The 24,865-nt window shown below is 44.7% G+C and overlaps 1 protein-coding gene across 1 annotated transcript in view; it reads left to right on the plus strand.

Annotated features, from left to right (window-relative positions):
- Nucleotides 1-24,452, plus strand: part of DOC2B (double C2 domain beta) — a 1,147,407-nt gene extending 1,122,955 nt beyond the window's left edge. Inside the window, exons 7-9 of the mRNA XM_063953885.1 lie at nucleotides 12,244-12,325; nucleotides 21,375-21,471; nucleotides 23,107-24,452. Coding sequence (XP_063809955.1) covers nucleotides 12,244-12,325; nucleotides 21,375-21,471; nucleotides 23,107-23,243 — 316 coding nt within the window. The 3' untranslated portion in view covers nucleotides 23,244-24,452. The remainder of the gene's footprint in view (nucleotides 1-12,243; nucleotides 12,326-21,374; nucleotides 21,472-23,106) is intronic.
- Nucleotides 24,453-24,865: the final 413 nt, after the last annotated feature.

Consider the following 24,865-nt stretch of genomic DNA (forward strand, 5'->3'; position numbering starts at 1 on the left):
CAGCGTTCGCCCAGGCACTCCCACCGTTTCTCCGGCCACTCCTGCGTTTTTTCCGGAAACGGTAGCGTTTTCAGCCACACGCCCCTGAAACGCCGTGTTTCCGCCCAGTAACACCCATTTCCTGTCAATCACATTACGATCGCCGGAGCGAAGAAAAAGCCGTGAGCAAAAATACTTTCTTCATAGTAAAGTTACTTGGCGCAGTCGCAGTGCGAACTTTGCGCATGCGTACTAAGCGGATTTTCACTGCGATGCGATGAAAAAGAACGAGCGAACAACTCGGAATGAGGGCCCATGTGCATGTAAATGTGGATTTTTATTTATTATGGAACACTGATGACCTCTATAGGCAGATTGCTGTCACTACATTCTCACAGCAATTATTTTATATGCTGTACATTTACCTTCTTTAAATGTTTTTGTACTGCAAACAAAATATCTTTAAACTGCTGCTGTACCCTCAACGGTATCAAAAGCTGTATGTGTGCTTCAGAATAATCCAACAAATTAATCTCCAGTGGCCAGTGGGACAGACAGAATATTTCATAAGAATGATTACTGATTGAAGAAGGTAAATATTTTTGTTTTATAATTATAATGACAGTGTAGTGTAGACGATGAATGAATAGGGCTCGTCACCTGCTGTTTTGATGTATATCTGGAAATTAGTTCCTATTGTGGTATGCAGTGAAAGGGTTAAATAAGCTTGTAGCAATCAGGCCACAGTGTCAGATGAACGAATGGTGTGATGGTTAGCATACTGCCTTACAACAGTGAGGTCATGGGTTTGGTTCCCACCATGGCCCTAACTGTATGGAGTTTGTATATTCTCCCAGTACTTGTGTGGGTTTTCTCCAGGTAGTCTGGTTTCCTCCCACAATACAAGATATACTGGTAGGTTAATTGAATTTCAACAAAAATGAACACAAGTGTGCATATATAGATGTGTCAGCTTGTATTGTTGCAACAATACGCATGCTCCTGCTATTCATTACTTTCAATGGGGTAGCTGACGTCTGTGACTCGGGGTCATTCAGACCCGATCGCATGCTAGCATTTTTTGCAGCGGTGCTATCGGGTCTGAACTGTGTAAGGTGTATGCTCCGCAATGCACAGGCGCGTCAGCCGCCGGCGATGGGGATCGCCGGACAGCGATGACTTTAACAAAGAAAGCGATCAATAGAAGATTGACAGGAAGAGGCCGTTTGTGGGTGTCAACTGTCCGTTTCTAGGGAGTGTCCGGAAAAACGCATTTGGAGGGACGATTCCTGACATCAGCTCATGTCCAGATCATCGCAGTGGCTGAGTAAGTCCTGAGTTGTGCAGAAACTGCACAAACTTTTGTTTTTGCAGCTCTCTGTACAAGCGATCGCTCCCCTGCACAGCGATTGCCCCCTCCCCCTGTAGGCGGCAACTACCTGATCGCAGCACTGCAAAAAACTCCTGCATGCAATCAGGTCTGAATAACCCCCTCAATGCGGTACTGCTATAAAACACTGCTATACATAGCAAAGATAGGACTAGACACATCTGTATGTACGTGGGCCAAGAATCTGTATGTACATGGGCCATGGGCAGACTAGATGGGCCAAGTGGTACTTCCTGCCGTCACATTCGATGTTTCTATGTAGACCTCCAGATTAGTGTAGAGCGTATAGAAACATGTTACTGCAATCATCTTGGAAGCATTGCTGTACAATAACAAACTACACAGAGAACAACTTACAGTATTCAGTGGTTCACCTGCTGTTTTTAAAAGGTAGAAGCATTTCAGCCACCAATATGAAAGCCAGATTGTTTGTGCTTGGCATTTCTGTACAGGTACCAGTAGCAGGGGTGTAAGTTCATGCCTGGTGCTTGGAGGCAAAATAGAAGGTGGTGCCCCTCCAGTGGCTCCGGCTTGTACATGTGATGACGTCCCAGCGACTTGCCGTTGGTACATCTGGGAGAATAAAGATTTCTTATTGCAGCTAATTGGGGCGATAAGGAATCTTTATTTTCGGGTGCAGGCAGCAAGTAATATTAAATAGAGCCCTGAGGAGGGGTTTTATCAAAGCTCAGAGAGAGAGAAAATTGTGAGAGATAAAGGGGGAGATGTACTAAGCCTGAAAAGTGATAAATATCACTGTGATAAAGCACCAGCCAATCGGCTCCTAACTGCCATGTCACAGGCTGTGTTTGAAAAATGACAGTTAGGAGCCGATTGGCTGGTGCTTTATCAGAGTGATATTTATCACTTTTCAAGCTTAGTACATCTGGCCCCACGTACCATCCAATTTGCTTCTTAACATTTTACAGGTTGTGTTTAAAAAAGGAGGAGCGGATTGGTTGGGTTTACAGTATCTCTCATAATTTTATCTCTCTCCAAGATTTGATAAACACCCCACTTAAAAGCTTTATTATAATAATTAGTGCATTTTTTTTTAAAAAACTGACTCTGCTCTCTTTCCTTTCAGCTGAGCAGTAGCTGATTGTACACACTTTGATTTATTATCAGACACATTCCAGACAGTAGCGGATCTTGCTACGGGCAAGCAGGATTTTTGCCCAGGGCGCCGCCAGCGTGGCAAGATCTGCTACTGGTGCCGGTGTTGTGCGGTGCTGTACGGTGCTGTACGGTGCTGTGCGGTGCGCAATGAAGTCATCGCGCACCCACACTGCATTGTGGGAGCGGCATATAGACGCTAGAGGTCATAATTGACCTCTAGTGCCTATGCGGTGCTATGGGAGAGACATCATGACATCTCTCCCATAGATCTTAGGAGTGGCGGCGGTGGCCGGAGACAGGAGCGGACAGGAAGCAGGAGCAGGGATTGTAAGTATTAATTTATTTTTATTTATTTTTTTATTTGTTTTGTAAGCGGCACAACTAGGGGGCACAACTCTACAGGGGGCAGAGTATTGGGCACAATACTACTGTGGGCACAGCTACAGGGGGCACAACTACAGAGGGCACAGCTACAGTGGGCATAACTGACCACGCCCCTTCTCCATGAAGACACGCCCCTATTTTTTCACCCTGCGCGCCACAAGGTCTAGATCCAGCCCTGATTCCAGACTCTTCAGCTGAAGGGGTCTTCAAAGGGGGTTTTCTGAGCATGGACAGCGGTCAGCAGTGATTGCAGCAACTCACTATGAGTGGAGAGAGATCTTTCTTGGCGCCCCTCTGAAAGCTGGAGTACAACAGCAAATGTCTCTATTGCCTCTAGGAGTTACACCACTGACCAGTAGTGTGATATGGTTGGAATGAGCAGAGACAGTGTATGGTGGAGACATGAAAGAATAAACAGTGACTGTAGAAATGTTAATAGTGTCAGCTGCTGACAACCATGACTGTTCAACAAATATCTTTGCTTACCCGGAACCAGAAAAGAAGTTTGCTCTAGTGATTATCTGCTGGCTCAAAGTAATATGTGCCCAGTATTGTAACTTGGCACCATGCTTGCTGCCAAACATACTGTACTACAGAGCCAGGACACTTATTTAACATGTATGCAGAAAATGTATCAGTAGCCTAAAGATGACATGTAGCTTGTGAAAGCAGGAACGGAGGTGAGAACAGGTTGGGATTGATTTGCCGGCGTTTGGGATGCCAACGGTCAGAATACCGACGCAACATCCCGATGGTTGGAATCCTGACAGGGGAAGGTAAGTATAGGTATGCACTATAGAAATAACTGGTAAGATACAATAAAGAAATCATTTAGGGGCCACATACTTCAGTCATCATCATCAACTTCATGGTAATGACTGGTGTTTTACCACATTTTTATTAAAACATTAATAAATACATAGATAAGCAAAACTGCAGTTGCCCCAAAGAGTAAACTAAGCACCAGTCAGAGGTGTAACTCTGGGGGGCAATGGAGTTGGCTGCCGCCGGGCTCCTGCCCTGAAGGGGGCACCACTCAGAGATGTTGGGGACTGGCGTCCCAGCAGGCATTTGTAGTCATGGAGAGATAGAGCCACTGACATACATGAGTGGTGCAAACTGTCTTACTTTTCTGTGCTAATGCGCCCACTTCCCCCGGCAAGTACTACAGTCCCCTGCTGCTGGCCGGTGGCTACCGCTGTGCAAGTAGGATAGAGATCTCTGCCGGTGGTTTCTGTCTCCTAGGTCTCCTCTGTGTGTTCTGCGGCGCCTGCCCCCTCCTCAGGCCCTGCCCATCAAAGACACCCCGACGGCGCCTATCACAGACACCCAGACCCCAAAATACAGTCTGGGTGTTACTGTGTGTGTGTAGGGGGGGGGGGGGGGGGGGCGGGCTGCGGGCCACAGGCTGGGTGTTGCTGTGTTTGTATGTGGCACAGGCTGGGTGTTACTGTGTGTTTCAAGCATAGGCTACATGTTACTGTGTGCGCGTGTGTCTATCTCTATCTTTCTAAGGGGGAACACCAACATTTATCTTACCGTCGGGTGGCTTTTACTAACTTACGCCACTGGCCAGGGCCGTTTCTTGGGGCAGGCGAGCAGTGCAACCGCACTGCGCGCCCGCCGCGGCACTAACTGTGGCTCCCTGCTTCCCCCTCCTATTTCTCCCTGAGTAACCCGCTCGGGGTGCGGAGTTTCACGGAATGACGCGGTTGCGTCGTTACGTCACGACGCAACCCCGTCACCCCGCGAAACTCCCCCCTTGCCCCCGAGCGGAGTACAGAGGGGGATCCAAGTTAGGAAGAGGAAAAGGCCGGCGCGAGGAGCGACTGGTGAGGCGGGCCGAAGAGCGGTAATCGCCTATGTAAGTATTCTCTCTCTCTCTCAATGTGTAAAATGGGGACACCTGCCTTAATCTGTGAAATGGGGACTCTTGCCTGCCGTAGTGTGGGGATTTAATGTATCAAGGGAATTGCGGTGTGTGGCATAATATGGTGCAGGGGGCATTACTGTGTGGGGCTTAATATGGTAAAAAAAAATTCTCCTGTGGTGGTCGTGATCTGTTGGAGCAGGGTCAAAAACTGGATTGTGAGGTAGTCTTTTCAGACGAGGCCATGCCCATTTAGATGAGGCCACACCCATTTAGATGAGGCCACGCCCCCTTCACGGGTGCGCGCACAATATTTTTTTTTATCTAGGTGTGTGTGTGGGGGGCACATTTTTTTATGTCATGGGGGCGCATTTTTAAATCTCGCACTGGGAGCCAAATTGGCTAGAAACAGCCCTGCCACTGGCACCAGTACTAGGGCTAGTGGGGTGAATATAAACAGAACTGTGTTCCTGGGCTTGTCACAGTATAACAGGGAAATACACAGCATGGGGTCCTTTGATATGTGCTGAATTCTTTAGCGGAAATAGGCCCATAAATATAATGCAGTCCTCCCAAGAAGAACCAGTCCTGTACTGACAGCACCCAGGCACATCCCAACACCTGGGTGTCAGGACCTGCTAGTGAATGGGTAATGTTAAAGTCCAAAAATAGTTTTTAGTATGTGGCACTGCTGGTACAAGCAAACTCTGATAGCTTTCTGCTTCGCTATGCTGACACTTGTAGAACTATAGGTGCTAGCATACCCTTGGTTGCCAGAGCTTTCTGACACTTGTAGGAATACAAACATTAGCATGCCTTGGCATAAAGAACCAGCTGGGACCTACTGTATATTACCACATAAGAAGATGCTTTAGAATGGAACACTACCTTAATACATTGTTCTCCACTATATTTCTTTAAAAGCCAGTTAGACCATGAGAACCTTCTCACTGAGGAGTTGCGATACAAATTACAAGCCTTTCCACAAATATATATTCCAGATCAGCTTCCCTCTGATTGGTTAGAATATGAAGCCACTCTTAATGGCAACCTGCATATAGATCCTACTTCATCAGTTAGGTTCATTGATATATTTTATGAATAAACTTCATTAATGCACTGACGGTTATTCATGACCTGGTGCCTAAATGAAAATAGCCCATCAGAGTGGTTTTCTATGGCATTATCAGTGACCAGTCCATTGAACCACAATTGCATTACCATGCACTTATTGAACTCAGCCTATGCTTTCCAGCACTTCATTCCCCGTGAAGTGACACAAAAAGTACAACTGTAACGTATACATTTCTGCTACATATTGTATGCTTAGTACAATAGTGTGTATTTTACACAAAAAATGGAAATATGCCCAACTCTACACAAGATCCATAGTAAGTCCAGCTCTATTTTGCAAAGAAAAACAGTATACATGCTAGTGCAATTTTAAACGGTACACTTGTAAGCTTGCAAGCAGGGCCTTCCTACCGCTATGTCTGTCTGCTATTACCCAGTTTGTCTTTTTAATTAGTATTTAAGGAAAGAGTAGTGGAAAGTGGAATAGCCTCCAATCAGAGGTAGTAGGAGCTAAGACAGTAGAGTAATTTAAACTTGCATGGGATAGGCATATGAATATCTTACAAAGAACTAAGGATCAAATAGTGTTGAGGTTACCTAAATGATAAAAAAGAAGCATACTAGATGGGCCGAGTGGTTATTATCTGCCATCAAATTCTGTGTTTCTATGTTTTTATGTCCAAGGCAAAGCAAGTGTTGTTTACACCATGGTGGTTACCCATGGGGCCTCCATACACAGGGGGGCCCCCACAAATACCTACATCACCAGCATGCGGAGCACTGTGCAAATGTGAACTGAGGTTTCTGTGGGGCATAATGTGAACTGGCCAGGGCCGTAATTAGGGTGGTGCTGGAGGTGTGTCGCAAACAGCGGAGATGCACTGGGGGCAGAGCTGGCAGCCACCTCCATTTAACAGGCACCTGCTGAGATGTTACCAACGATGCACCAGGCTTCTTTACTGCAGTCTCTGGAATCTTCAACCTTTCCGAGGTGCGTTCTGCCATGAGGAGGCAACTGTGCAAGCATCGGGTGCTTAGGGATAGTATTGTGTGTCCTTGTGCTGTGTTCCTGAGGAGAGTGATGGTTGTCCCTGTGCTGGCCTGTAGGACGGTTGTCCCCTCTGATTGGTACCCGGGGTAAGGTGAGGTTTGTTCCTGTGCTGGGCTCAGTGTCGAGCTGATGTGCTTAGAGGGGTTGCTCCAGGGGATGAGTCAGATAGGAGAGAGTGGCCCTGCGTGTACGCTGCCTGCGTCTCTGTGGTGTAGATGGATCTCAATTGTCTATGTATGTATACAGTATATATGTGTACTGTATATGTATGTACAGTCTAAGGGCGGTATTCAATTGATTGTCATGCCCGATCTCCCATCTAAAGTGATGGGAGATCGCGGGGGCGATATTGATTGCATCTGTGTTTCACACTAATTGCGCCCATAGAGGTTGGGCTTAGCTATGTAAAGCAGCTAAACCTGACCAAAGTGATGGGCGCAATCATGAAAAGTGCTATTTGGGCATCCAAATGGATCACTTTTTGCACATTTCAGCCCTCTACACCCGGAGGGTGTGAACTGAAATGCAGGCGCCGGCAGTCATTGCGCCCAAACAGAGCTATAATTGCATTGCTCCATTTGGGCGCCATCTAGCAGATGCAGGCGGATAAACATTTGAATTCCGCCCTATATGTATGTGTGTGTGTGTGTGTATGTATGTATGTATGTAATGTATGTATGTGCTGTATATATGTGTGTAAATTCATCAATCATCCTTTTATTTCCATTTCTACCTTGTTTTATTCCATTTCACCTGCATGTTCCTGAGTCGTTTTTATTACATTTATTATATACAGTAACATATAGGTTCTGGTCCTGTAGGTGGTGAATCATTTTTCTGGAGTTCCTCATTTGTCCTCCCTAGGGTGTTTTATTTGTAACAGGTTATTTGAAAAAGTGCTAATAGTGAATTTAGAGCTATACCACACTTACCTACTTTACTGCCCCCTCCTCCAGGAGGAGGCAGCGTTGTAGGTGCATGGGGGTGTGGCCGGCAGCAAGATGGGCAGTCCGGGGCGTGACCAACAGGGAAGTGGGCAGTACAGGGGCGTGGCATAGATATCGCATCATCGTGGCTCCGCCCCCCGCTGTGCAGTGCCGAGAAAATAGGCACTGTATAGCGGGGAGCGGAGCTACAATGATGCGATTCAGCGCGAATCGTGTCATCGGACCCACTCGGACCGCCCACTTGTTCTCTGCAGTGGGCAGCCAAGGAGAGATGTGGAGGGGCTGCAGAGAAAGCGGGAGGCTTGCCCACCTTTCCGGGGGGGCGGGAGGGCCACCAAATTTATGCAGGGTGTGTTAATTTAATCTTGACTACAAAACAGCAGCTCAGTGGAACAGTGGTAGGCTGTACTGCCTTACAGCACTAGTATCATGGGGCTGAGTCCAATCAGTGCCCTATTTGTGTGGAGTTTGAATGCTCTGCTTGTATTGGCATGGGTTTACCTCAGGCATTCCAATTTGTGGTTTGCTACTACATTCTAAGCCACCTGTTATAGCATTAATACAAAACATACCCAGAAAGACTAAAAAATCTCAATATGTATAGTTTGGAGCAGAGAAGTAAGAGGGGAGACATGATAGAACCTTTCAAATATATCAAGGGTTTAACAAAGTCCAGGAGAGAAACATTGGGGTCATTCCAAGTTGATCGCTCGCTAGCTACTTTTAGCAGCTGTGCAAACGCATAGTCGCTGCCCACGGGGGAGTGTATTTTCAAGAGTGCGAACGTCTGTGCAGCCAAGCGGTACAAAAACATTTAGTGCAAAACAATACCAGCCCTGTAGTTACTTATTCTGTGTGATGATTGCAACGCCGAAGGTCTCGGAATTGACATCAGATACCCATCTTGCAAACGCCTGGACACTCCTGCATTTTCCCAGACACTCCCAGAAAACGGACAGTTGACAGCCGTAAACGCCCTCTCCTGTCAATCTCCTTGCGATCGGCTGTGCGAATGGAATCTTCGCTAGATCCAGTGCACAGCAATGATGCTCTTTGTTCCCGTAAGACGCGCGTGTGCACTGTGGCACATACGCAGTTTTGCTGTTTTTTTTACCTGATCGCTGGGCTGCAAAAATCAGCAGCAAGCGATCAACTCGGAATGACCCCCATTCTTCAAATGAAGAGAAGTAATAGATTACGGGGGCATGCACTGAGACTGGGGGGAGATAGGTTAAGGGGAAATTTGCGGAAAACTTACTTCACAGAAAGGGTAGTGGACAAGTGGAATAGCCTCCCATCAGAGGTGGTAGAGGCTAAGACAGTAGAGCAATTTAAACATACATGGGATAGACATAAGGATATTTTTACAAAGAAATAAGGATCAAATAAGGTTTGAGGTAAAAAATATGGTAAAAAAGAGGCAGACTAGATGGGGCAAGTGGTTCTTATCTGCCGTCAAATTCTATGTTTCTAATGTAGTTTCCAGCTTTTATTAACATTTTCCATATGTGGGGAATGAGGAGGAGGAGGGGCTTTACTGTGGTGTAATGTTTACAGGGGGCTCTACTGTTGCATAATGTGTAAAGAGGCTCTGCTGTCAGGCGTAAGGTGTATAAGGGGACTGTGCGGTATAATGTAAATAATGTACACAACTGTGGGATCAGGTGTAACGTGTATAAGGGGTACAACTGTGCAATGTAGTGTGAATTGGTACTATTTTGTGGCCACGCCCCTTTATTTGCTTGCACCCTATACCTGTTTTGAATATTGGAGAGGGGCGGGGGGGGGGGGGAGTACAATAATTCTCTTTCTGACACAGGGCACCAAAATGTCTAGTTACGGAACTGCTGGCGGCACTACAGAGTGGAGTGTTTAACACATTTGTGGTGCTGGGAGTAGTAATCTGTTAGACTTTTTAATAAAATTATAAGCGTATGTTATGGGGAATTTTATTGGTAAGGGTCCACACAAGTTTGTTGTCCCTGGGCCATACCTTAATCTAGCCCTAGCTGTGCCCTATTGTGTGACCAATGTCCATGTGGTGGGTAATATAGATAGTAAGCTTCTCTAGGGAAGGGACTAAAGTGAATGAGTAACTAATATCTGTACTGTCTCTAAAACTCTGCATAATACTAGTACATAGATGCTTTATTTAAAAAAAAAAAGTTAATAAGAAAATAGAGGTGTCACTAAACAATTGATCCACATGTGTGTTTTTTCTGCTAGTGACTGACATTTACCTCTGCTCAGACCATAATGGTTGCATTCATTTATTGAGGGATGTGTATAGCAACGAGACATACAAATCACAATGCTCATGCACTGCCAACTTTTCTTTGTTTATAACATTCATAATACAGTCCTTTCAAAGTGCCATCTGGTGGCAGAAAATATATTCCAGAGAATTTTAATATAACTATTTGGGAAGCACACTTGCAAGGTTTTGTGTTTCCTTATGGAAGTTTATTTAAACACCCAGCCCTACAAAACAATTTTCTGCATACTACATAAATTATACTGGGTGCAATTCACAATATTGATCACATTATATCTAGGGATAATTCCATAATTTCACACACCATGTGCTGATCATTAATTATCATGTCATAGAATATGAACTGGGCAGAGAGAGGTGCTGCAGCAGTTGGGGCAGCGAGAGGTGCTGCAGCAGCTGGGCAGGGAGAGTTGCTGCAGCAGCTGGGCCGAGAGAGATTATGCAGCAACCTCTCTCTGCCCCAGCTGCTGCAGCACCTCTCTTTTCCCCAGCTGCTGCAGCGCTTCTCTCTGCCCCAGCTGCTGCAGCACATCTTTCTGCATTTGCTGCTGCAGTACCTCTCTCTGCAGTAGCTGGGCTAGACGGAGAGGTGCTGCAGCGGCAGAGAGTGGTGCTGCAGGACAGAAGTAACCCTGCTGCACAGCTACAAGTAAACAGTGAGACATATAAAGAGGACAGGCAGAACTCCGGCATGTGCCTGCTATCAGTGTCTCCTGCTGTCGCTTCTGGCCTGCCCTGTACCCTACCTAGTCCGAGCCAATGTGCGCCCCATCTGTTCCTCCTTCTCCTGCGCTGTGGCTTCTTGTACAATGGCCCGTGGAGCAGCTGGGGGTGCTAACAACTACGCTCCCTCTAACATTTTCAGCGCCTGGAGTTGTGCTCCACTGGAATCGCCCTCGCTACACCCCTGATGTCATCATCATACAGCAGAGGTTCAGCCAGACTCATGCTCCCAGTGTCACCTTGTGCCCCGTGGGTCTCTTTAACCTCTTGGCCCCTGTCTCTGCAGCCTCTTCCCTCTCTGCCTCTCACCAGCACCATCCCCCTGCATCTCTCCAAAGCCATCCACCCTGCCAGAGCTGGCCCTAACAAATATGATGCCCTAGGCAAGATTTTGGCTGGTGCCCCCTAGCACCACCGCTAGTTCCGCCTCTCACCCTACACCCGTTTCCCAGCACCATCATCCCTCACCCATAGCAGTCCTTATTTTGGTGTTCCTACTTCCTATAATTTAAATCGGAACAGTGCGCACATTTAGCACACAGCCCAAAAAGGGCTGTGTTTTTGCTGCCAAAAGGCATGGCCATACAATAGTATCCCCAATTCAAATTACGCCACACAGTACTGCAACTTTATTCACATTTTATCATGCAATAGTGTCCCTAATTCACTTTACATCATACTGTAGTAATACTTTACCTTATATACGTTACTCCTCACAGTAGTGCCCCTTATTCACATTACATCACACTATATTGCTCTTTATTCACATCAGACCACACAGCAGTGCCCTTTCTATACGTTACACTACACAGTAGAGCACCTTATACACATAATGCCGCACATTAGTAATGCCTTTATACACATAATATCACACAGTAATGCTCCACACACATATTTAATGTCCTTATAAACATAATGTGCCTTACACATTATGCCAACCTTTATTAATGCCCTTATACACATAATGCCTGTTTACTGTGTGCGACTGTGGCTGTATCTGCATATGAAATGCTACACACAGAATATAGGTATGCTGCATATCATTTTAATCAGCAGAAGCTGCTTGTGCCCCTAGTTTGCCTATGCCTATGGCCGGCTCTGCACCCTGCAATTCTCCAGCCTCACCCCCCTGCTTCCTTCCAGCGCCACCATTCTGCCCTGTCTCCCTCCAGCGCCACCATCCTGCCCTGTCTCTCTCCAAGTGCCGCCCCCACTCAGTACCTTCTATCTTCTGAACTGACAGGTTGTCATTTATTGCAATTGCTGCTGTGCCCGCTGAGGCTCTTTAAGAGGTGAACTCAGCATTGGAAGGTATGATTTAATGAACCAGTCCGGCAGAGAGGTTGGCTGGGAAACTTTTAATCATGTAAAATATTTAACCCCATTCTCCAATAGTCAGTAGCTAATTTGTATATATTACCTGTGTTTCAGATACTTAAAACCAGATGAAGACAAGAAGTCAAAACATAAAACTGCTGTGAAAAAGAAGACATTAAATCCAGAGTTTAATGAGGTAACTATAAAGAGTGTTTCATCTGAGTGCATTCCTCCCCACCCAATGCCTTGTCATGCTGGTATAGTGGTGCTGCAGTGAAAAGCCCAACATCGAGTTAAATACAGTAGTTTCATTGCTGTAAGATGACATTTTGATGATTCTCCAGTAGCTGGTGCATGTTTAATTTCAGTACATTTCTACTAAGCAAGTGGCCCTATTTATTCATAGCAAAGAACTTATATTAATAATTAATTATACAATAATAATGACGTCCCCTAAAGATTTGATGTATGGTAATTGATAATGGAATTATCTCCTTACTGTATATTGAAGATTGTCAATTACAGGAGCAGAGATTCCTTTTCCACTTTAGTATAATTGTGTTCTAGAATTTTAGTTAAGAATGCATTAACCATAACTTAGTGTCAAAATAATAATAAATAAATAATTGCTCAACAAATGTACACAAACTAACCACAATTACCACACTTTCTGTACATATAAAATGCACATGATTTTTAAAAAATAATATGATAAAGTCTAATACAGTGGTAGCCAACCCTGGTCCTCGAGAGCTACCTACAGTTCATGTTTTCCAGCTCACCTAGCAGATGTACTCATTACTCACTGACACATTTTACAAAAATACACAGATGGAGCTAATTACTTCACTTGTGATTCTGTGAGGAGACCTGGAAAACATGAACTGTTGGTAGCTCTCGAGGACCAGGGTTGACTACCCCTGATATTCTCCAATAGAATACTCTCAGTCCTGTTCCTTTTAAATGTATAAGTGGTTGTCATATAATATGTCCAAGCAATGACTCCATAGCTTGGTATGGGTAAAGTATATGCACAGTTGGGTGTTATATTGTTTATTTATTTATTTATTAACAGTTTCTTATATAGCGCAGCAAATTCCGTTGCGCTTTACAACTGGACACAATTAGATGACAAAACTGGGTAAAAACAAACAGTCATAGAGGTAGGAGGGCCCTGCTCGCAAGCTTACAATCTGTGTTATATTCATAATGACTTCTGCACTGTTCATTGAGGAATTTGCAATCCCCCTCTGCCTTCAGAGCCGGCCATAGGCATAGGCAAACTAGGCAATTGCCTAGGGCATTTGATATGCCTAGGGGCATCAGCAGCTTCTGCTGATTAAAATGATATGCGGCATGCCTATATTCTGTGTGTGGCATTTCATATGCAGATACAGCCACAGTCTCACACAATATATAGGCATGCTGCATATCATTTTAATCAGCAGAAGCTGCTTGTGCATCCTAGCCACATAGCAATGCAAATAAGATGCATTTTCATTAAAAAAAAATGTGTCCCCGATGTTAGCATTGAGGCAAGATTTATGAGGACACATCTGTATCCAAGCAGAGGCAGAGGTCACAATGTTAGTGGCAGTGTGAGTGCTGTGTGCATGTGAGTGGGTTGGTTGTGCAGTAGTGTTCGGAATATGTAAGGAGCATTATGTGTGTCATGTAAAAATGCATTAATAACGTGCAACATATGTGTAAGGGGCACTATGTGTGTCATTATGTGTATAAGGGCATTAATAATGTGCGGCATATGTTTAACAGGGTACTACTGTATGTGTGTCATTATGTGTATAGGGGCACTAATAATGTGCAGCAAATGTGTATGGGGCACTATGTGTGTCATTATGTGAATAAGGGCATTAATAATGTGCGGCATATGTGTAACAGGGTACTACTGTATGTGTGTCATTATGTGTATAGGGGCACTAATAATGTGCAGCAAATGTGTAGGCGGCACTGTGTGTCATTATGTGTATAAGGGCATTAATAATGTGCAGCATATGTGTAAGGGACATTATGTGTAAAAGGGCATTAATAAAGGTTGTCATAATGTGTAAGGCACATTATGTTTATAAGGACATTAATAATGTGTGTCATATGTGTAAGGGACATTACTGTGTGGCATTATGTGTATAAGTTGCTCTACTATGTGGCATTGCATATAGAAAGGGCACTACTGTGTCGTCTAATGTGAATAAAGAGCAATAGGGTGTGGTGTAATGTGAATAAGGAGCAATTCAGTGTGATGTAATGTGAATAAGGGGCTCTACTGTGAGGAGTAACGTTTATAAGGTAAAGTGATACTACTGTGGGATGTAATATGAATTATGGACACTATCGCATGATCAAATGTGAATAAAGTTGCAGTACTGTGTGGCGTAATTGGAATTGGGGTTACTATTGTGTGGCCATGCCCTTTGCCAGCAAAAACACACCCCTTTTTGGGCTGTGCGCCAAATGTGCAAACTGTTCCTATTTAAAATATAGGGGGTACAAACACCAAAATAAGTACTGTTATGGATGAGGGGTGGTGGTGCTGGGAAAAAGGTGCAAGGTCAGAGGCGGAACCAGCGGTGGTGCTAGGGGGCACCAGCCAAAATCTTGCCTAGGGCATCATATTGGTTAGGGCCGGCTCTGTCTGCCTTAGTTCCTAATACGAGTGGTAGCTTGTCTCAAAGAGTTCCAATATCTGTTGCTTCTGAGAGGCTTCAAAAGGCATAGTTTAAGGGTCAGATTATTTCATATACCCACTGGAAAAAGGTCACAGTTAAACTCTACGACCACTTGCCAACAAAATCTCCAACAAGGCACAGCTGCTAACACAGAAATATATTCAATCCAAACATGACAATTGTTTCACAGAGAAAGCTCAAAGACAACACAATGCAAGCACAACAAACCGGTATTTGTTTCATACAAGAAGCCAATCTACTTAAACTTTCTTTAGCGTAAATACTTGCATTGTAAGAGCCCATAACTGGACAGGAAATAGTAGTCACTCTCAAATGGTAAATCCCTAGTACATGATGGATTTGGGGGAAGAGTATTCTAAAAATGTAAAAGATGATTTAGTCTATCTCTAACAACCTTCTACAACCACATTCTCCCCTGCCATTCCACTGCTCAGAAAAGACCACACATTGGCCCTCATTCCGAGTCGTTCGCTCGGTATTTTTCATCGCATCGCAGTGAAATTCCGCATAGTGCGCATGCGCAATGTTCGCACTGCGACTGCGCCAAGTAATTTTGCTCTGAAGATAGTATTTTTACTCACGGCTTTTTCTTCGCTCCGGCGATCGTAGTATGATTGACAGGAAATGGGTGTTACTGGGCGGAAACACGGCGTTTTATGGGCGTGTGGCTGAAAACGCTACCGTTTCCGGAAAACACGCAGGAGTGGCCGGAGAAACGGGGGAGTGGTTGGGCGAACGCTGGGTGTGTTTGTGACGTCAAACCAGGAACGACAAGCACTGAACTGATCGCACAGGCAGAGTAAGTGTGGAGCTACTCTAAAACTGCTAAGTAGTTTGTGATCGCAATATTGCGAATACATCGGTCGCAATTTTAAGATGCTAAGATACACTCCCAGTAGGCGGCGGCTTAGCGTGTGTAACTCTGCTAAATTCGCCTTGCGACCGATCAACTCGGAATGAGGGCCATAGGTAAAAGGTGCAGACTAGATGGGTCAAGTGGTTCTTATCTGACATACAATTCTATCTTTCTATGTAGGTAAGCTCATATAGATCAGTACCTTGCCTAAACCAGAACTTCACAAGCACCAAAATATTGGAATATAAGTTATAATTGATAATGCTTTGCTTCATTTTGCCTTTCCAACACGATTTTATCCAGGGTCAACATGCTATTCTCGGAATATACGTTGGTACCATGCAATGATATACCAATTGTATCAAGGAAATAAACAAAATCTTGGTAACTTTATAGGCCAAAAAGGTAGCTATTGAAGTTTCAGTACTTTGACCTGATGTTTACAAAATTTATTCACACCATTCATTGCAATCCTACAGCTCATGTGATAGAAAACATTATCAACTCCACAAACTTTCCCCTCTTTAGATACATTTTCATGGAATCAAAATACGCAACAGAGAGATCCAATTAGTAGTATTTATAGGTGACATATTGTTACTTACATCTAATTCCAAACAATCTATCCAGGGCCGTAACTACGTGTGTGCCAAGGGGGCTTGGCACACAGCGCAGTTGCCCTGAGGGCGCAACGGCCAGCGGCATGTAATGAGTCAAATTGACTCATTACATGCCGCCGAAGTCTGCGCCGTGCGCCCCGCTGTGTAGTGAGAAGAGGACCAGCGCCGGGCAGCGGAGAGAAGGAGGAGGAGGGAGGGGGAGCAGGGAGCCGCAGCAGCGCTATTTGATTGGTAGTAAGCGCCGCTGCGGCATCCCCCTCTCCTCCTGTATTGGCTGCCCGGCGCTGCTAAGGATGCTGGGATGCGGTTCCCCAGCATCCACAGCAGCGCCAGGCAACCAATACAGGAGGAGAGGGGGATGCTGCAGCGGCGCTTACTACCAATCAAATAGCGCTGCTGCTGCTCCCTGCTCCCCCTCCCTCCTCCTCCTTCTCACCTCACACAGCCTGCACCGAGAGGGAGCTGCACGAGGAGCCTGTCAGCGGGGAGAAGGTAAGTATATCCTCCCTCTCTCTCTCTCTCTCTCTCTCTCTCCCTCCCTCTCTCTCTCTCTCTCTCACCGTCTGCCGCAATGTGTAAAATGGGGTCTCGTCTGCCGCAATGTGTAAAATGGGGTCTCGTCTGCCGCAATGTGTAAAAAGGAGGCCTGGCTGCCGCAATGTGTAAAAAGGGGTCCTGGATGCCGCAATGTGTAAAAATGGGGACTGGCTGCCGCAATGTGTAAAAAGGGGGACTGGATGCCGCAATGTGTAAAGAGGGGGACTGGCTGCCGCAATGTGTAAAAATGGGGACTGGCTGTCGTAATGTGTAAAAAGGGGGCCTGGATGCCGCAATGTGTAAAAATGGGGACTGGCTGCCGCAATGTGTAAAAAGGGGGACTGGCTGCCGTAATGTGTAAAAAGGGGGCCTGGATGCCGCAATGTGTAAAAAGGGGGCCTGGCTGCCGCAATGTGTAAAAAGGGGGACTGGCTGCTGTAATGTGTAAAAAGGAGGACTGGCTGCTGTAATGTGTAAAAAGGGGGACGCTGTCTATTGTAATGTATAAAAGGGGCTCTACCTGGTGTAGTGGCGCTACTGTGCAGCGTAATTTGAATAATGTAGACTACTGTGCACCGTAGTATGAATTGCTATTATTTTGTGGCCACGCCCCTTCCCCCATTAAGCCACGCCCCTATAATTTTTTTGCGCGCACTGCCCCTGTCTTACATTGGGGGGGGGGGGGGGGGGGCGCCACTATCATTTCTTGCACACAGCGCTAAAATGCCTAGTTACGGCACTGAATCTATCAATCTGATAACCACAGCCATAAACAGATTCTCAGCCATTTCAGGATCTACAGTTAACTTTAGGAACTTAGAATCTTTGGCGATGCTTGGTTGGGCAAAGTCAGGCTAGCAAAACACTTTTCCCTTTTATTGAGCTTCCAAACTCATAGGGATATCTCTTCAATGACACCACTCTCACCTATATTCCTACAGTATAACATTAAACTGGTCAGCCCCCCCCCAAAAAAACAAGCTGAATCTGTGACAGATACAGTGCCTTGCTAAAGTATTCACCCCCCTTTGCATTTTTCATGTTTTGTTGCCTCACAACCTGGAATTAAAATGGATTGTTTGAAGGTTTGCATCATTTCATTCACAGAACATGCCTACAACTTTGAAGATGTTTTTTTTTATATTGTGAAGCAAAAAACAAATAGGACAAAATAACAGAAAACTTCAGCGTGCATAACTATTCACCCCCCTAAAGTCAGTACTTTGTAGAGCCACCTTTTGCGGCAATCACAGCTGCAAGTCACTTTGAATAAGTCTCTATGAGCTTGACACATCTTGTCACTGGGTTTTTTGCCCATTCCTCAAGGCAAAACTGCTCCAGCTCCTTCATGTTGGATGGTTTCCACTTGTGAACAGCAATATTCAAGTCTGACCACATTCTCAATTGGGTTGAGATCTGGGCTTTGACTAGGCCATTCCAACACATTTAAATGTTTCCCCTTAAACCACTCGAGTGTTGCTTTAGCAGTATGCTTCGGGTCATTGTCCTGCTGGAAGGTGAACCTCCGTCCCAGTCTCAAATCACAGGCAGACTGAAACAGCTCAAGAATATCCCTGTATTTATCACTATCTACCAATCTTCCCTCGACTCAAAATAGTTTACTAGTCCCTGCTGCTGAAAAACATCCCCACAGCATGATGCTGCCACCACCATGTTTCACTGTGGGGATGGTGTTCTTGGGGTGATGGGATGTGTTGGGTTTGCGCCAGACATAGCGGTTTCCTTGGTGGCCGAAAATTAAAATTTTAGTGTCATCTGACCAGAGCACCTTCCTCCATACATTTGGGGAGTCGTCCACATGCCTTTTGGCAAACTCAAAACGTGCCTTCTTATTTTTACACTAAGTAATGGCTTTTTTCTGGCCATTCTTCCATAAAGTCCAGCTCTGTGGAGTGTACGGCTTATTGTGGTCACATGCGCAGATACACCAGTCTCTGCTGTGGAACTCTGCAGCTCCTTCAGGGTCTCTGTGCTGCCTCTCTGATTAATGTCCTCCTTGCCCGGTCTGTGAGTTTTGGTGGTCGTCCCTCTCTTGGCAGGTTTGTTGTGGTAACATGTTCTTTCCATTTGAAGATGAGGAATTTGATGGTGCTCCGGGGATCATCAAAGATTTGGATATTTTTTTTTAACCCAATCCTGACTTGTACTTCTCAACAGCTTTGTCCCTGACATGTTTGCAGAGATCCTCGGTCTTCATGGTGTGATGCCTCTTGCTTAGTGGTGTTGCAGCCTCTGGGGCCTTTCAGAAAAGGTGTGTTTATACTGACAGATCATGTGACACTTAGATTGCACACAGGTGGACTTCATTTCACTAATTATGTGACTTCTGAAGGTAATTGGTTGCACCAGAACTTTTGAGGGGCTTCACAGCAAAGGGGGTGAATACATATGCACATGCCAATTTTCACATTTTTATTTATAAAAAAATCTTTTTTTATATAATTTTTTTCTCATTTCACTTCACCAACTTAGACTATTTTGTCCAGATCCATCACATAAAATTCAGATTCATTTTTTTTTTTTTTTTTCAGGTTGTAATTAGAGATGAGCGGGTTTGGATTTACTTGGTTCTTAACGCCAGAATTATTGCAAGTTCTTTTTTTCTGGATTTTTCTTATTGGCTAACCAAAACACGTAACGTCCGTGAGCCAATAAGGAGATTCGGGTAAATCTGAGTTAATCCGAGTAAAACCGAACCCGCTCATCTCTAGTTGTAATGTAACAAAATAGGTAAAAAGCCAAGGGGGGTGAATACTTTATCAAGGCACTGTAAGTATCAATTACCATGGCTGCCAATATCTAGTCAAAAAGTCTTGCGTCCCTAAACTGTTATGTCTCCCATACTTCCTAATAAGGCAGATCTGCAGAGACTAAACAAAAAAAATTACATATTTTTGTGGTATAAGAAAAAAGTCAGAATAAGTTATCATAAACTTCGTTAACATGACATACTGTAATCAGCAGCATGTAATCGCTGCAGGGCCGACGGGGGATGTCACTAGCACCCGTGGGAGTGTGCATATCATGTGTACGCACTAGACCAGGCCTGGCCAACCTGTGGCTCTCCAGATGTTGTGAAACTACACATCCCAGCATGCCCTGCCACAGTTTTAAGATTCTCTAATAGCAAAACTGTGGCAAAGCATGATGGGACTTGTAGTTTTACAACAGCTGGAGAGCCACAGGTTGGCCGGGCCTGCACTAGACGATGTACCCAATACGTAGATCGGATCCACGGGATTGGATGACATATGTGTACCTAAGGGCAAGTGTAACAGCCTAGAAAACTGCAGGCATTGGGTGGGTTCCCAGAGATTCTGGCCAATGTTTTAAAGTAGCAATCTTTTAAAAGGCAAATCTGGTTTTGCCTTTTAAATGATTGCTACTTTAAAACATTGGCCAGAACACTGGTAAAATAAAACACATCGGTAAAACACAGTGCACTGTGATAATCTATTACAAACCTAAAAATTATATAGTATGCATTGGCATGGAATCTACAAAAACTCTTAATTTATAGGTTGTTCTGGGTTTTTTTGGTATTCATATCATGGAAACTGAAGTCCACCAGTTACATTATTGCTCTATGGGGTAGATTTACTGTACTAAAGTTTCTAAAACAGAGAAGTGGAGGTGTTGCCCATAGCAACCAATCAGATTCTATCATTTTTTATAATGTAATAAATAAATGTTAACTAAATTCTGATTTGTTGGCGGCATTTGTAAGGGCATACTTGCCGATTTTGTTGCTGCCCCCTCTAGCCACGGGTGCTGCTGTTGGGTAGGGGCGGATCCGCAAATTTCCATCATCGCGGACCTGCCCCCGCCACCCAATACCAAGATTACAGGCATTGTGCAGCAAGGGGGCAGGGCCATGATGACATGAATCATGTCATCGGCCCCCCCTCGGCTGCTGGAGGATGTGAGTGGGCAGATGGCAGTGGGCTGGGAGACTTGCCCACCCTTACAGGGGGCTGGGAGTGCCACCTGATTTTCGGGAGACTGTCGGCCATTCCGGGAGAGTAGGCAAGTATGGCTAAGGGCAATATCTCCATGTTTAATTGTTAGAACATTTAGTAAACCTACTCTATAGTGTCTGAGTAAAGTGGCTGCTATGCTAAAATTTGTATTGCTTAGTGCAGAGGTTCCCAAACACGGTCCACAAGGCACCCTAATGACCCAGGTTTTAAAGATAACCACAGGTCAGCACAGATGGTAAAATCAAATTGACTGCGGTACTAATTAAGTCACCTGTGTCCAAGCATGGATATACTTAAAACTTGGACCGTTATGGTATCTTGAGGACCAGGTTTGGGAACCTCTTACCAACTCTTTTCCTTTTGTAATGTTGCACTCTAAGTAAGTGCTGTGGAATTTGTTGGAGATAAAAAACTAACTAAGAATTAATTAAATGAATACGAATTTATTGCCTTCCAATTGCAAATGAATGTGTGTATTTAGTGAATTCCAAACATACCAGAACTTGTTAACATTTTATCTTTGCAGGAATTTTGTTATGAGATAAAACACAGTGACCTTGCAAAAAAGACTTTAGAAGTCACGGTTTGGGATTATGATATTGGGAAATCAAATGACTTTATAGGTAAGTGGAGAAACATATTCAAATATCATACTTTTCAGTATGTATCATGCAAAATCTCACCCTTCCAGTCAGAGTTTACAAGGTATAGAATACTGTAGCTCTGGCAGAATGATGACTGTCCACTTACATCTGAACTGGGACTATATGATGGGACCATAGTTCTTTTTACTGACAGTGTGAACAGGAACAAAAAAGTGGCAGCTACTACTACTATACTACTGTACTTCTATTAACACATGTTGGCTTGTCAAGTTAAGAATTAAAATCAGAAATGGACAAATGCAGGGTGAAGTTAGGTTTTCTTTCTCCTGTGACAAAGATTTAGCTCAGGATTCATTTGGCATCCCACTGGTCAGGATGGCGGTGGTGATGTGACTGACGCTGGAATCCCAACACCGCTCAGGAGACCATACCAGGACACCAACAGCCAATATCCTGAAGGTGAGTATGGAAGTGGGAGTTAAGATTAGGGCATGGGGAGGAGGGATAGGGTTAGGCACTGGGGTGAGGTTAATCATAGATGACACCCCCGGAGGGTCAGGTTTAGGGGACAGTAGAGGGGTAGCCACGGTTGGTCATGTGACCGCTGGCATCCCGACCACTGGCATATCATACCTAACCCCTCAGCTTGCCAACCTTTATAACACATACACATCTAAACACATTTATTTCTTTAAAGGGTAGAATAAATGACCCCATATGCCACTTACATGTCTCACAGACTTCCCTACACCTTATCATATGCCCATCAGGTCTTCCCACATAAAAAAATGTTCACAAAAATCATCAGCACAGCTCTTACATTACTGTTATGTCCAGTGTCCAGTCTTCGATAGACTCTTTGTGTTTGCTCACACTGCTACTAAATCCACTGTGAAGAGAACTGTTACGCTTCAGATGAGAAAAAAAGTTGCATATGGCCATTATGCCCCTCAAACCTTCACTCTTGTCCCTTTCATATCTCTTACCTATTGCCAAATGCCCTTCAGTCATCCCCAGATGCCATCAGATATCCCTTCATGTGCCTTACAACAATTCCCCTCTCCATGCAATTCAACCCCCTTTCAAATGCCATCAAACCCACACTTGCTATCAGATCCCCCCACAATTGCTACCAATACAATACCGATGTTCTCTGCAGACTGCCAGCTGAGTAACCTTAGCTTACTCAGGCTGGCCATCGCAGGGGGCCTAGCAGACTTTGGCCTCGCCACTCCCAGAAAATGGAGGGGTGACGCCCCCATTTCCGGAAATGCCAGCCATCTACGCCCTACCCCCAAATGCCTCTGCCTGTCATTCAGACAGAAGCTGTTGGAAAAATGCAAGTCACACGCTGGACCCTCGCTGCACATATGTAGAACGGACCCTGCGCAGTTTCCCCATAATCGGCAAGCTGCGTAGGGGACCGCACAAGCAAGGGCCAAAGTTAGAAGAGGGACATACTGTATGTGACGTGGGCAGTGTCAAACTGGCACTGGAAATGCATAGTCAATACAATTTGTTCATACAGCCAACTTGTTTATTTTTATATTTTGGGTACTGCTCAATGCCCTCACTGACCACAATTAAGTGTATTTCCTTTCAGTATTAGTATAGCATCCTTCCAAAAATGAGTTTGTTTTTTTCTATTAACAGGTGGTGTTGTTTTGGGAATCAACGCAAAAGGAGAGCGTCTTAAACACTGGTTTGACTGCCTGAAAAACAAAGATAAGAAAATTGAACGTTGGCACACCTTAACAAATGAGCTACCAGGAGCTGTCCTCAGTGACTGAACTGAGTGTGCTGCTAGGTGTTATAATAGAACAGCTGTAAAGGAACAAGACACAAGCTATGCCTTTGCCCTTGCCACAGTTTACCATGACCATTCTCAAGTGAAAAGATGACTAGGAAAACTTCCCGTTATGCTTTTATCACTTAAGGTGCAATAGTGCCAATCAGAGTTCACCACTTCTCACCTAAAACGCTAACACAATATGACTTTACTGATCATTGACACCTTTCTCCTGGTGATATATGCACTTGCTGTTTTTTATTAGGCTGCATATATTACTGGTTTCCATTTATTGTTTCTGTCTTTGATACGTTGAATCCCCTGATATAGGATAACAACAAGCTTAATGCAAGTTAGTTTGTGACATAATAACCTATTTTATTCTGCATTGGCAACGTGATGGACTGTAGAAAGATTTGAAGACAGATCTGATATTTGTGTGCTAACAGTAACTTGGTTTGCACTATTACATTTAAAGTATAACAAAATAATTGGATACTTAAAGCACAGTAGAGTAATCATCACTTGTAACATTTTAGCTTAACCTGGGTTATCTACTGTTACAAATACAATAAGGGTCATTTAAAAGCAGACAATTGAATGGAGCACAGAAAGCATTTCTTCTCTGTTGGGGTCACATACATTGAGCCTGCGTGGCTGCAAGAAAGCACAGGGCATTGAGAAGACAGAAAGTGGCAGAGGCGCACAGGATTTATTTGACGGGTAGACCAGGTGTGAGTCCTGTGCATCTTTCTCAAAGCACTGAGCACAAAATCTCCTCTGAGCAGAGCACAATTTGAAGTTGTGCGGGGGAAGGGGGGGGGTATAGATAAGGTGAACTGGGGACTGTTGTCCACTGTACACACAGAACTCTTGTGCAGTGCAAAAGGCTTTGTGTCACAGCCAGCTTGGAGGATGGGCAACTGCTCTCCAGAAGGTGCCACCTCCACATTCAAGATACACAGGATGAGCTCACAGTAGCCTGTAAGTAGCACACTGCTAATATACCAGTATATTAGGTATTTCAAACTTCACAATTGTAATAGTTAAAATGTACTCATTCCTGGTATCCCCATATTTTCTCAAGTTAATGAATACTCCTGGGGATGCCAAATGAGCAGGTCTAAGAAACAAAACGAGATTTATGGTAAGAACTTACTGTTGTTAAATCTCTTTCTGCGAGGTACACTGGGTTCCACATGGAATAACATCGGGGTGTAGAGTAGGATCTTGATCCAAGGCACCAACAGGCTAAAAGCTTTGACTGTTCCCAGAATGCATAGCGCCACCTCCTCTATAACCCCGCCTCCATGCACAGGATCTCAGTTTTTAGTTAACCAGCCCAATGCAGTAGCAGGTAAAAGAGACAACAACCGTTAGTAGCCACATACACCACATTCTCACGACAGGAGAAGGTGTCAGCGGCTAATGCCATACCAACCCAAATAAGCTAAGTGTATCAGGGTGGGCACCCTGTGGAACCCAGTGTACCTCGCAGAAAGAGATTTAACAACGGTAAGTTCTTACCATAAATCTCGGTTTCTACTGCGGGGCACACTGGGTTCTACAGGGAATAACATCGGGGATGTCCTAAAGCAGTTCCTCATGGGAGGGGACGCACTG

The sequence above is a fragment of the Pseudophryne corroboree genome, chromosome 2 (genome assembly GCF_028390025.1).
Source record: "Pseudophryne corroboree isolate aPseCor3 chromosome 2, aPseCor3.hap2, whole genome shotgun sequence".
In the NCBI taxonomy this organism is placed as follows: domain Eukaryota; kingdom Metazoa; phylum Chordata; class Amphibia; order Anura; family Myobatrachidae; genus Pseudophryne; species Pseudophryne corroboree.